General features: G+C 38.9%; 1 protein-coding gene across 6 annotated transcripts in view; it reads right to left on the bottom strand.

The window, feature by feature from the left end:
- The window catches only part of AFDN (afadin, adherens junction formation factor), an 85,831-nt gene that overhangs the window by 10,950 nt on the left and 61,996 nt on the right, over nt 1-12,885 (bottom strand). For 3 of the 6 annotated variants that reach the window (XM_026037382.1, XM_026037381.1, XM_026037378.1), the window contains 7 exons: nt 10,529-10,594; nt 10,274-10,347; nt 9,593-9,711; nt 8,468-8,662; nt 8,129-8,220; nt 7,467-7,655; nt 3,807-4,829 (listed from right to left, as the gene is read on the bottom strand). In XM_026037382.1, coding sequence (XP_025893167.1) covers nt 3,807-4,829; nt 7,467-7,655; nt 8,129-8,220; nt 8,468-8,662; nt 9,593-9,711; nt 10,274-10,347; nt 10,529-10,594 — 1,758 coding nt within the window. Of the gene's footprint in view, nt 1-1,989; nt 2,026-3,806; nt 4,830-7,466; nt 7,656-8,128; nt 8,221-8,467; nt 8,663-9,592; nt 9,712-10,273; nt 10,348-10,528; nt 10,595-12,885 lie in introns of all 6 variants that reach the window. The other 3 variants (XM_026037379.1, XM_026037380.1, XM_026037377.1) reach the window with 2 other exon arrangements.

Below are 12,885 nucleotides of genomic sequence, written 5' to 3'. Positions count from 1 at the left end.
GAGTGACACTTCTCTATAGCCAGTTAAGTGGTTTCTYCTTTGCAGCATTTACAGGCAAAGACATGGAGTGTCGGGCTGGCGAGTCTTGCTGCACTGAAGCAATTTGTATYTGTGATTGCATACAGCAGGATGCCTCTTTTCACTGCTCAGAGCTTCCAAATTTTGAAGACACTAAGGAAAAGTAGCTTCAATTTCTAGTAATGAGGCTCTGCTAACATCCCCAATTTGAATCTTTGGCTTCGGTCATTCTGCATCCCCATTAGATTCTCTCTAGTTTAAAAGTCACATCATACATGATTTACTTCCAAAATTTTTACCTCCAGGTACTGCTTAGAATGATTTCAAAAAGTTCCAGAAAAAAACTTTCAGTTCTATCTATTTATTCATGGCAACTAAACCTGGATTAGATCTGTTAATGGCCCATGAAATTGAGACAAACACTAGGCAGATTGATGATTTATGTATTATCTTTCCATCAGCATTCCCCAGCCTTCTAATGAGGACAACAGCTGTCAACAATGCTCATGCCAGACATCCAAAAAGTAAACACAATGCATTCTGAAAAGTCCTTTCTTTTTCCTAGAAATAAGCAAGCAATTTCCTGGAATGCACAAAGTGATATGGGATGAATTTGCCCGAAGTCAGACAAATACTTTCAAAACCGTGAAATCAGAGAAGGAGAGGAAAAAAAAAAAGTTCTGCTTGGTTTTATCATTCACATCATCTACTTCAGAACTAAAAAGTTTTCTTCTTTTTTTTTTTCTTTTAGATGATAATTTTGATAATTTTAATAGTCTAACAAAACCCTGTCCTGACTCAGGTGACGGCTGATCCAGTGCCAGCATTTATTTTCCCTGACGTCACCGCCGCCGAGGTGTCGGCGGGTCCATCCTTCCCTAACCCTTCCGCTATGGGTTCGTGGGGGCAATGTCTGTGAATTTGGCTAATCCATTTTACAGCATGTGACAGAGTCGGCCTCCCTGCYGCCTGCAGCAGCGGACCAGAAGCTCAGAGGCTGCCCTGTGCACACGTTTTAAGTTATTATTTAAAAAGCGGGGTCAAATGGCCAAGTTCATGTTTCGAATAGTCAAACTAATCACATTTCAGATGCAAAAACTGATTATATTAACAGGACTTACATGCATAACCCTTCTTTCAAACTCGGTACACTAATGATACAGAACAGCCTCTGAAGGTGCTATGTTATTTCTTTAAAAGACTACAGAACTTTCTTTTTTCTAAGTACCCAGTTCCAAGGATAAAATGCAGGATCAGCCAGAATCAGCTTAGCCAAGTACTGCCAGCCAGGAGCCAGCTACTGCTCCAACTTGAAAATCTGTCGTGACTTAACAAGAGAGAATGGCATTAACTAAATGAAACTGAGATTTAGAAAACTAAAGTCTAGTAAGTTAATCATTGCATTTTTATGGGATCTACCTGGAATTATGAATTCAGAGTTGACAACTTTATTTTGATGAGAAATTAAAAAAATCTGTTAACTATGGGGTGTCCATCTGTGCTGAAAGCCATCACAGGGCAGGGCAAGAAMCTGGCTCAATGCTCTTCATTATTAGGCTGTCAGGACAATTTTGCTTTAAGTCAGAACTAAAAGGTGATGCTCAAGCTTTCCGGAAACCTCCATATGGGAAGGGGAAGAAATCTTACCTCACAGTTTTCTTACTCCAACTGATTAGTAAGATTTTACAAACACAATTACACAAAATATCAAATAATTTTATATTAGACCACAGCGACAACAAACATGAAGCCTGCAAGCAGCAAACAACATCTAAAAGGACAGAAACACAGGGAAAGGAGTCACCGCACCTGGGAACATTAAAACACATGTTTAGAGTGACTGCATATGCTACCAAAATGGTTTTTGGGCAACCAAAGATGGCAAATTCATCCAGAGGACATAAGATGGTTACTAATAAAATCAGAAAACGAAATGCGAAAGTGATATTGAAGAGAAAGAAACAAACATACCAAATCTAGAACAGATATTGCTGGCACAGCAGTCTGCTGCAGGTAGTAAGAAAAGGGAAAAAAAGAAAGATGCACAGTGAAAATAAAGATAGGTTAGACTTGCGCTTTGCCAAAAGCATTTTAATTGTTAAGTCAGCAGCTTTAAAAAGAGAAACAGAATTTGACATATTCCTGAAATACAGAAATGAAAGCAGCTAAAATAACCTAAAATATTTATCAGTGTTAGTTTGACTTGATTAAAGAACAGTTCTTCTATTTATTGCATCTCCARCAATACAAAGAGTAAAACGTAACAAATGCAAACATTAGTTCTAGATGACTGTTTAGTTTCAGTAGGAAACTACAAGTTTCTCATATGTTTTGCTAATGCAATACAATTGGCTATTCTATTTTAAGCCTTATTACAATGGGATATTAGAGACACTGAGTGAAAATAGCACTTTTATATGAATGGTTATGCCCATAGGTAACTATATGTTGCATATTACATGCTAGCAATAGTGGGATTTAACACAAGGAGTTTGCCAACAATAAGTTTAGCTTTTGCTTTCTACAGTTTCCAAGCATAGGGTATCTATTGTTTCAAAGACTAATAAAGTTAGCCACGAGAAAAAAGGAAAGCAATGCAGGCTGCAGTGAATATGAGAAGAACAAGCTTAGGAAATCAAGCTGCCAAAGCAATCCTGAGCTCAACTGCTACTTAAGCCAAGAGCAATTCCTGAATGTCAAAATAAACATGTACAAACAGTTCTTTGCAAGTAGGAATTGCTTAGCACAGAATTAAGCCATCTCTTAAACTAACAGAAAACACTTAGCAAATTACAGAACAATTTAAGGCTGTCAAAGCAGACCTGCTGGAATGTAACTTTAGTAGCAGTGCTATTGTTTAGAAAAAGGTCTTTTCCTATAAAAACTGGTATCTAAAAACAATAGTTACTAGGTTCTGGGAAACAACAACTACCAACAGAATGGTAAAAACTTCATCATAATATAGTTGCATTGTCTTATTTCACCTTGCAGTTACTGCCGGATGAGCTTTCACAGCTGCGAAGCTGAGGCAGCAGCCCGTTAGACACTGGTTACCCTGAAGAAGACCCAGGCCGTGGGGGAGCTGGAGCCCCGAGACAGGGCGCTGCAGCCCCACAACACCCCAACCAGACAGCCCTTCACACAAAGACTTCCACTCAGGGCTGCCACAGCCGCCAATCCGACCAGGAGGGAGCGGCAACAGCCGCCTCACGCCCGAGCCTCTGCCTGGACAAGACCATCAGGTGGAACCTCACTGCAGCTCACTGTTCCCTGGAAATAGCCAGGCACAGGGAAGTCTGGGCTTAGGTCCAAGTAAAGCATCTAAGACCCTAACTTAAGGGTTCTTAGAGCTAAATATATCTAAGAAAAATCACAAACTATCTTGTTCCCATTCTCCCATGCTTACAATTTAAAGTATTTCTGCTTCCCTTCTGCAAGTGAATTACATGCAGCATCTACTTCCTCATCCTGCTCCAGCTACGTGGCTAAACGCATTTGTGAAAAATATTTCCTCCCCTCCTGGTCTCACTGGGAGTACAACCAGAAAAGTAAGTTCTGCTCCCAGCTAGATTCTGCTGCAGGTAGCTACGGACAGCTCCGTAACACACCACCTATCAGATGAAGCCAGTGTGAGCTGGTGGGGTTTTCTTCCACAGCTTTCAAATTAAGGCCACTAACGCAACTCCATCCTCCTTTGCCCTGGTAGGACATCAAAGCCCTCAGAGAAATCCAGAGAACCCACTGAGATATACATCGACTTTTGTCTAGAAAGGATTACCCCCTTTTACCCTTGCTCTTCTTTCTGCTTCCAGGCGTTGCATGATGAGCATAGTATCCACATCATCATCCTCCTCTTCATCATCATCTTCATCCTTTTGCTTTGACTCTTGAAGTCGCTTTTGAAACTGCCACTCAAGCATGAGTTTGCGCAGGCGGTCGTTTTCTTCTGCCGTACGATCAGGCTTGTTCTGGAGCTCCTGAATCTCTTTACTCAGCATGTCCACAATGTGCATTTGTTGCTGCTTCTCCAGTTTCTCCTTAGCATCCCGTTTCCAGGGATCTGGAGAGAGGCTGTCACTGGAGGACAGCTCTTCCTTGCTGATGGTAAAGTATTGCAGATCTCTCCGCTCTATAGTCCGAGGCTGCTGCTGGGGCTGCAGCTCTCGAATGACTGTTTCTTGAGACCTCTGCAAAGTTGAAGATTTTTCTGATTTCACCTGCTGAAGAGAAACCGGAGGAGCCACGGGCTGAGCGGGAATTAGTGGCTGGGAACGCATTTGGCCTAGTTTTCTCTCCTGCTCACGCCGCTTCCTTTCTCGCTCTTCCTCCAAACGCGCCTTCTCCTTTTCATACCACCTCTGATGCTCCTCTCTCTTCTTGCGCTCCGCGGCAGCCGCTTGGGAAGAGGCTTGTGCTCCTACCTGACTTGGCGGCGGAGGGGGAGGCAGAGGCATATCCATTTGGAGTTCATCGAAATCCGCAGCATAATGCACGGGGGGAGGTGGTGGTGGWGGAGGAAGGTCTGTTCGGATGGGCTGGGAGATGGCCACTGGAGTTGGCTGGCTGGCGGCTGGAGTTTTCCAACGGCCAGGGCCGCTTTTAGCTAAACAAGAACCGGGGGAAACCGGTTTGGATGAATGGTTCAGATGCTCTTGGCTGGATGTGCTGGAATCCACAGATGAATTCATCCATGGTTCACTGTCTGACTTCCGATCAATATACTCTACATCCTTCCTTATAACCACTTCCAAACGACTCCTTTCTGGCTGGAAAGCTTTATCTCGAAGTTCTTCCTGGGAACGAGCCACACGCTGGAAAAAATAAAACAAGGTATGTATTCCATAGTCCATCCATATTAAAACATAAGCAAAATACTAAGACTACATGGCTCAAAAACTCTTATTACCAAAAGTAATKACTGCTAGTGACGTTCAGCATTTCCATACCCAGTAAGTTTCCCAAAAGCAACAGTGAAACATTATTCTCTGTACTCTAACTCACTCAAGYGCTGGAGGACGGTGCAGCCCCTGAAGTGCCTGCAAGGCTGCACAGAGCAGCAGGGTGAACACAGAGCAGAGCTGGAGCCCAAGCCCTTCCCAGCTCTCAGAGTTGCTCAGGACTGTCCCTGACACCCTTCCCCCCATAGGTGCACAAGAGGCCGGYGGCCCAAGGCAGCAGGTCGGGCAGAGCAGCTTTGCCCTCCAGGCTTCTCCTGGCTTAGCCAACGTCCGGCCTATTAGGGGGGCAAACAGAAGGGCTGCTGAGGAAGAGACAAGGGAGCCTCTGCCCGTCGCTGACCTCYGCTTCTCATTACTGCACAAGTCATTCGCAGGTATGCAAACTGCACAGTCACTTCTAATTCTACCTGCTGCTTGGGTATAGATTGAGTTGTGCTTTTATCACATTTTTTTTTAAGCACCAAATGCCAAGTCCTGTTGAATACAAGCCTGTAAGTCTCACTTCACTGTACAGCCTCCTAAAAAGGGACACTGCATCATACATCAGACTATCAAATCTGTTAATGATTTTCTTGAAGCAAATATTTCCGCTTTAAATGTTACAAAATACCAAGCCCTGAATACAGACTGTACCAATTATCAACAAATGAGAGAAGACTCACAAAGCCAACTCCTTTTCTTCTTCCTCCATCAATGACCTGAACTGYGACCTTAGCAGAATGCCTTCTTTGAGATGAACAAGTGTTATTTTTTATGCTCTATTAGTCCAGCAGATCTGAACACAAAACTATTTGTGCTAGATTTGCTGTAAAGATGCACCTAGCCAAACAGTTTACTAATGACTTGCGTTCAGAGGAGAAAACACACATTTCAATTTACCCAGTAGTTTCCTGTAGCTTTTTACAAGCACAGTTCTCAGCAAATTTACTGCTCACAGGGCTAAGAATAAAGACTTYTTTTCTCGAGTCTATTTTGATCTAATTTTGATACTAAAAGAATCATTGTATAATGAAGAAACTAACAATGTAAACTCTCAATGCCGTAGGGAGCTGAAGCGTCTAACTTCTGCTTTATGAAAATACTTCTTCACTGCATTAAGTCTTAAGACCATAGCTCAAATGCTGCATCTATCAACCACATGGCGAGATAAAGTTCATCTGTTGTTTCAGCCACCTAATCGAGGCTGCTCACCCAAGCTTGCCTTAGGGAGGGGGAGAGGTGAATCTTCATCCCATTCTAGGACATGAGTCAAAATATTCCCTGGAGATACCAACCCCTCTCCATCACCTACAAAGAAAGCCTAGACATTAACCAAGTAGTTAAAAATCTGTCAAGATGAAGCCCTATGAAACACTCAGCACAGAAATTTAGTAAAATATTCTTATAGCTATATGCTAATCATTTTACTTCCAGCAAGCTCTTTGCCCTATTGGTTTGAACACTTAAATACTTAATGGCTTAAATAATTAGGATTTGATATCTGTAATAGAGCAATATTCAGGACAACTTTTATCTAACTGACTTGGCAATACATGACTAAGTATTCAGAGTAACTGATTCCTTATATTGCTTTCATGACATACTCTCAAACAAACAAAGATGAAACTACTTTCCAAATGCAAAAACATACTGAAACAGATGCAATGCACAGCTTTCATCAGAAACTAAGGAAAAGAAGGAAAAAATGATTTCACTTTGTATCTTTAAGCAATAAGGCTATCCCTGGTGGATTAGAGGAAAAGATGCGAGAAAGTGAATGGATTTAGTAGACCAAGCTGTAATTTTCTGTACGACCTTGAAAAAGTCCTCATTTACAAAGAGTGAACAAGAGTATGTTTTGAATTTAAAACAGGTACTGCAGGTATAAATTTATTTCTGATCAAGAAGCACCTATGCTTTGATAATGAGGTAGTATCAATATAACTGGAAAAAAGATGCAATTTCAAGTGTCTTAACTGTGGGAAGCAAATGTGTCTCGATGAAGACCTTGGATAGGTCTAAAAATTTTTTTTTTTTTTTTTTTTTAAGACTTCATCTTGTCGTTTAAACAAGAAACCCTGCAGGCAAAGAAGTTTTTCTACACAGGCCTTCCTGGAGGAGTAGAYGAGTTCATTTGCTTTTCAGAAAGCCACAAGCCATTTTACAAGAGAAATCCTGCAACTATCCCCCCTTTTACTGAGCAATGCAGGGATTAACATATCCCAGATAAAGGTCTGCAGAGCTTAAAAACCAAAGTTCTATGAGAAAACCAGGAGTAGGCTTTCTGAATTCAAGCCAGTCTTGAAGCAAAAGTAGAGCTGTGCACATGACCCTGTCAGGAGTGAGAGCTCAGCTGAAGACAGTTCTAGTATCCTCAATTTATAGCATGGATCATCCTCAAAAACTCAAGAGATCACAGAAAGTGACTGTTCCACTAAAATGTCTCCAGCAATTTGTACGTGGAAGGGAAACACTTTTTTTTAAGAAGTATTGTAAGAAATTATTTCTAACCTGCATTGTAGCATTGATGGAATGATTACTTTCTGCTTGGACCTGTGGTTTTTCTTCATAATTTGGCCACTGATTCTGAGTTGGACCCATTCGATCTTGGGACTTAGAGGCTGGGAATGTGAAATACTCTCTAGTATAGGTCTGTGTTGGGATGGGGTAAGCTTCAGGTCGTGGAGGCAGAGTCTGTTCCTGAAAAAGTTAAAAAGAACATAAGATTAAAATTTACTAATCACATAGAACTGCACAGAATGTTAACCTATATTTCCTGTTTTTTTCCCTCCTAAACTTCTGTTTTTGAAAATGCATTTTCTAAACATTTTGTTTTGATTCTTATGAATATTATTTATTTGAAATGTCAGATAGAGAGATTTTCTAATAAGAAATAAGTTGTAGTTATAATCCTGAAAAGAAGTAAGCAATATTGCCCAACCCTCAAGCAAACAAACAAACCCCTGCAATCAAAACTTCATGAACACATTTTAATGAAACCAATTGCAGGTGGCTCAATCTCTCAATAAGATAAAGAAAAAAACTCCAACCAGTCTCTACCACCAGCATTACATTCAAATTCTTAAAGGAGACACTGTTTTGACCCCAGCACGYTGCTTCTAGCGATAGCTAAGGCAAGTTTAATAGACAGTATTTTGTGAGCCACTTCTGACCTCTGTGCAAAGATTTCCAGTAGAGACTGAGGTTATTTTGGGGGTAGTTCCAGATGTGTAAGCATTCTTCCCGCCAGGGCTTGGAGGTTGATCTGTTGAAAAGTTACAGAAAGTGTTTAAATGGCTGTTAATAGTCTAACTTAATAAAACAACAGCATTCACAAATTARCTATGTTTTTTCCTTTGAATAGTTCTAACAAAAGGCTTTCTCCAAATGTTGCTACTAGGTTGACATTTTAAACTTGATCCATTTTTTAAAGCAATCATGGAATTAATTCAAAGACCAAAAAAAGTAGCAGAGGAAGCATCTACCCCTTAAAGAAGGATAATCTTACTTACTTGCTACATTGGGACTAGAGCGGTGATCAGCTCTGTTCTTCATTAATCTGTCGTCCCCTGGCAGCTTCTTTGGTTCACTGTACTCCGTCCACGGCAGCTGAGGGCTCTCAGGCGACCCATTTTGAGCAGAGTTATTATACAGCTCAAAACCTTCACTCTTTGGTCGGGGTTTACCTGAGCCACGGCGGTCAGAAACTGTAATAGTTAGATATGTATTTTCCCTCTTTGACTTACAAAACTACTGTCTAACTCACTCTTTTTATAAAAACAGGAGCTAGTTTGCACTTGTAATTGAAAATGAGCCACTAGTTAAACAAATGCCAAACAAATTTTAAAAATTTTGGTTCGTTGAATGTATATTTCCACTCTGGAACTATGGTTTAGGGTTCCTTTGACTTCTATGCTTCAAGAGAGCTTTAAAAAAAGCTACCAAAAACCTGAGAAAGCCAAATGCGCTTTACTGAAAAGTCTCCTGATTCTCAGAGACATATGGTGTCTGGGATGGYGTTGTAAACTGTGATAATAGGGATTATTCTTTTAACTCCTTACTTTCCATATTGTACTATTTATAGGTACTATCTCATATTTAGAAATTTTCTCTGTTTATAGGAATATTTCATAAGTAATAAACCTGTCYTTTGGAGTTAAATAACTAAAGTATGATGATAAAACACACCACTGAAGAAACATCCAAGAACTTTTTATCAGCAGATACAGAAACCTAAGACCACCCATTTCAATACCCCATGTTTAAAAATCAATGCTAACATATGTTTACAGAGGGCTTTATTTCTATTTATTTTTCTCTCAGCAAATACACTATTTTCTCTGGTTACAAGTCTTTGTAATTATTATATCCTTCTTAGTAAGCTTATTCCAAACAAGGGCTGTGTTACGTTAGCTTTTAATTATTATTTTTGCTAATGACTAAATTARTCTAATTTTAAAGAGTATTTAGAATCAGATGAACTATTCATGTAAAAGGGAATGCTGCTTTTCTATGGAACTGTATGACTTTTCTGATTTAACATTTTGTTAACATTTGGCAAGATACTGTGAACTACTACATTTTCTGCATTCTAAGGCTTATAAAATTATTATTACTATAAATATTGGCATTTTTACCTCTTTGCATCATTGGGGATGGCTGATTAAGCAGAGTTGCCAGACCATGGTAAATTGCTCCTTGTTTTGCTACTTCTAGCGTAACTACAGAACCTGTTCTCGTCATAAGTTCTGCTGCCCTGCAATAAAAGCCAAAGAATAAAACAGAATAAAACAAGGCACTGTATTACATAGTCTCATTATGATCTTTTTGTGTCGTGTTTTCTGCTCTTCATTGTAGCACTGCTGTAGCATTGTAGCACATTCCATTTCTGGCATGTCATTCTGCCAGAAATGACATGCCAGAATTGAATTCTGCCAGAATTATTCAGGCATTCCATTTCTGAATAATCATAAAACTTGAAAAAACAAAGTAAAACAAAAAACCAGAATACAACGARAAGACAGACTCATTAAACAGATCTGCAGGCAGATATTATTTTTAATTTCTACAGGTAGAGGCCAGAAGCCAAAGTATTTTAAATYAGAGCTATAAAGATTTGTTCAATACTACGGCCCAAATGCATAGTGCCATATACAGAAAATGCTACACAGTCTAACTTTGGTTACTAAGGTTACATGCAGGCAGTCATAAAAAGCCAAGACTAAGTGTAACACACGAAAGTATCAGCATGAGATGTTTTTCAATAAACTATTATTGTAGCATTTTGTGTAAAGATACCTCATGAAACCACTCCATACCTTTCCTGGGACAGACCCACCAAACTTCGACCATCCACACTGAGCAACTGATCTCCTGCAGCCAGACGACCATCCTAATTAAATAATGCAGAGGGAGGAAAAAAACAAATCATATACCTCTGCTAAGCTGGTGTAAATAAAAGCAAATATTTATGCATGATAGCAAATAGAAGATGTGAAAATATTTCCAAAGGATCTTTCTACCTTTGAACTTTAAAAATATTTTTATTTTTAAATGTTTAAAATATTACTAACCACATCTGCAGCACCTCCTTTCACAACAGACTTGACATAAATTCCAAGTTTGTCTTGACCAGCACCCTGCAAAGAAAGAGGCATTAACTTTCAAACTTTGAATGTGGTCTCAAATAAGCAAGCATTTCATAAATTGGAATTTTACATGACTAGGTAAACCTCTAAATTCCTACTGCTCTTCTATTTCTCCAAACTGGAAAACAAACAAACAAAAAAAGAATAATTAAACAGAACTCTAAATTCCTACTGCTGTTCTATTTCTCCAAACTGGAAAACAAGCAAACAAAAAAAAGAAYAATTAAACAGAAGAGATTTATGTTCATTTGAAGTCAAAAGAAAGTTTCGATGTTATGTCTCCTGAACCTGAAAGAAGTCTATTTAGTCTTACTACAAGCTTGAATAATCAAGAAAATCTATGCAACTAAAATGTATAATTTATGAGATTGTTTTAATCCTCTTCCAATGGGAAACACATATATACAGTTTAACATGCAAGCTGTTAATGCTTTTTATACCTCGGTGCATAATGTTCCAAAAGACTGCACCGTTACCCTCACTAATGCTCAAATGAAACAAGGTAAAATGCAGATCACTTCTTCTCTGGGGAAATACATCAAAAATGGAACGCAACTACTTTTACATTTATTATGACTGCCTGGTAGTAGATAACTGTAAAGGAGCTGGTGCAAATGAACAGTTTCCGTGAATATAAAATAATCAGGTAAAGTGAACATTATAATTAAAAAGTCTTTTACTGTGATAGAGCCAATATTTAGATCTACTGCAAAAACATTCAGTTTTGTTCATAAAATATGTGCCTCAAAGCAGCCATTCTGCTAAATTTCAAAAGGATTGTTAACACTGAAAATATTTCCAAACAACAAACAGATTTGAGGCACGAGAATGTGGGCATCCAGTCAAGCCCTGCTCCCGCATTTCACACAGCCCAATTCACAAGTCACCACAGAGATCAACCTAATTCTCACTATCACAAACCTCGAACCTGTCACTCCTAGTGCAAGACAATTGCTTGTAATTTCATTATTTGCTACACCGAGCTGTGCTATTTTAAATTACTCTCTAAGTCGCTTGGAAAAAAAGAGTGCCGTAGAAACGTCAAAAACTCTCCAGCACAGGACAGCTTTTAATGTAACCTTCTGTTTCAAAGCAGTAACCGAAGCTGCTTTCATACTGAGAATGCAGCTTCCTGCAGTCTTCAACTCTCTCCTTCTTGGGAGAAAAAAACCCAAAACATTCATTGTTTCCATCATTGTAATAAATGAAATGAAAATCAAAGGCGAAGATTCTTCAAAAGCTGGGGAATGCAAGGTTTTCTAAATAGGGGAAGGTTTTCATTTTTATTCATTAAGACTCGAGTTAATCCATAATGTTTATTCAAATAGTAAAGAACAGGAATTACTTCAAGTCTCATGACTCAAAATTAACATTCTACATCTCCAAATATTTCAAAATAATTGCTTGAGCTGTAATAAAAGGGAATAAAATATGGAAATAAAGCCATTCAATAAATAACTAAACTAAGGCCATGTTCTATATCCAGGAAAGATATAAAGAGTATTTTTAAAAATTAACCAAATGGAGACTGTTTTTTAAAGGACTGTAGGAAATACCATCCATACAAGTGAAAAATGTTACTTTTAACTTTCTACCAGAAAAAATAATATAAGTTATGAGAAATACAAATCAGAAAGCAGTTAGATAAAAATAATGAAAAAGGAAACCATACTTCATAAAGCTACTATTTTTCTCCAAGTAATCAACAAGTGCATGGGGAAGGATGATCTGGTTGACACTGCAAGATCACCAGGATTTCTCAAATAATCTCAGTTATCGTGGGATACAAAGGAAGTTGTCCACGTACAAAAATAACAGATTCAATCATAGAAAACACGTTGCTAGTTTTCATAAGAAATGGGAATTACCAGAGAAGCCTAAAGTGAATATAATAAATGAAAAACTTGTAATCAAGTCCACAACATTGGACCTGACTTGCCGATAGTGACGAGGCAAGCATTTGCAATGGCCCCAACACATACGTAACTGTTTCTGAACTGTCTTTAACTCTTTCAGAAAGATCTTTATAATCATTGTTTCAGTGGACTCTTAATACGTCAGCTCAAACACTAAGGCAATGGAGTTTCTAGAAAAAAAAAAAGAAGAAAAAAGAAAACACACCACTCATGCAAAATTTGAATGAAAACTTGTAATTCCAATAACCCTCTTACAAAAAGACACTAACAAAACATGAGAGAATGAACTAAACACACTCTCAGCTTAGGGGAGGGAGGGAAGGAAGGAGGGAGGGAGGGAAGGAGGGAGGGAGGCAGGGAGGGAGG

This window comes from Nothoprocta perdicaria, unplaced genomic scaffold (genome assembly GCF_003342845.1).
Source record: "Nothoprocta perdicaria isolate Ctin4 unplaced genomic scaffold, notPer1 scaffold_197, whole genome shotgun sequence".
Classification (NCBI taxonomy): domain Eukaryota; kingdom Metazoa; phylum Chordata; class Aves; order Tinamiformes; family Tinamidae; genus Nothoprocta; species Nothoprocta perdicaria.
Note: the sequence above shows the minus strand (reverse complement) of the source record. Positions and strands in the feature narration are given on the sequence as shown.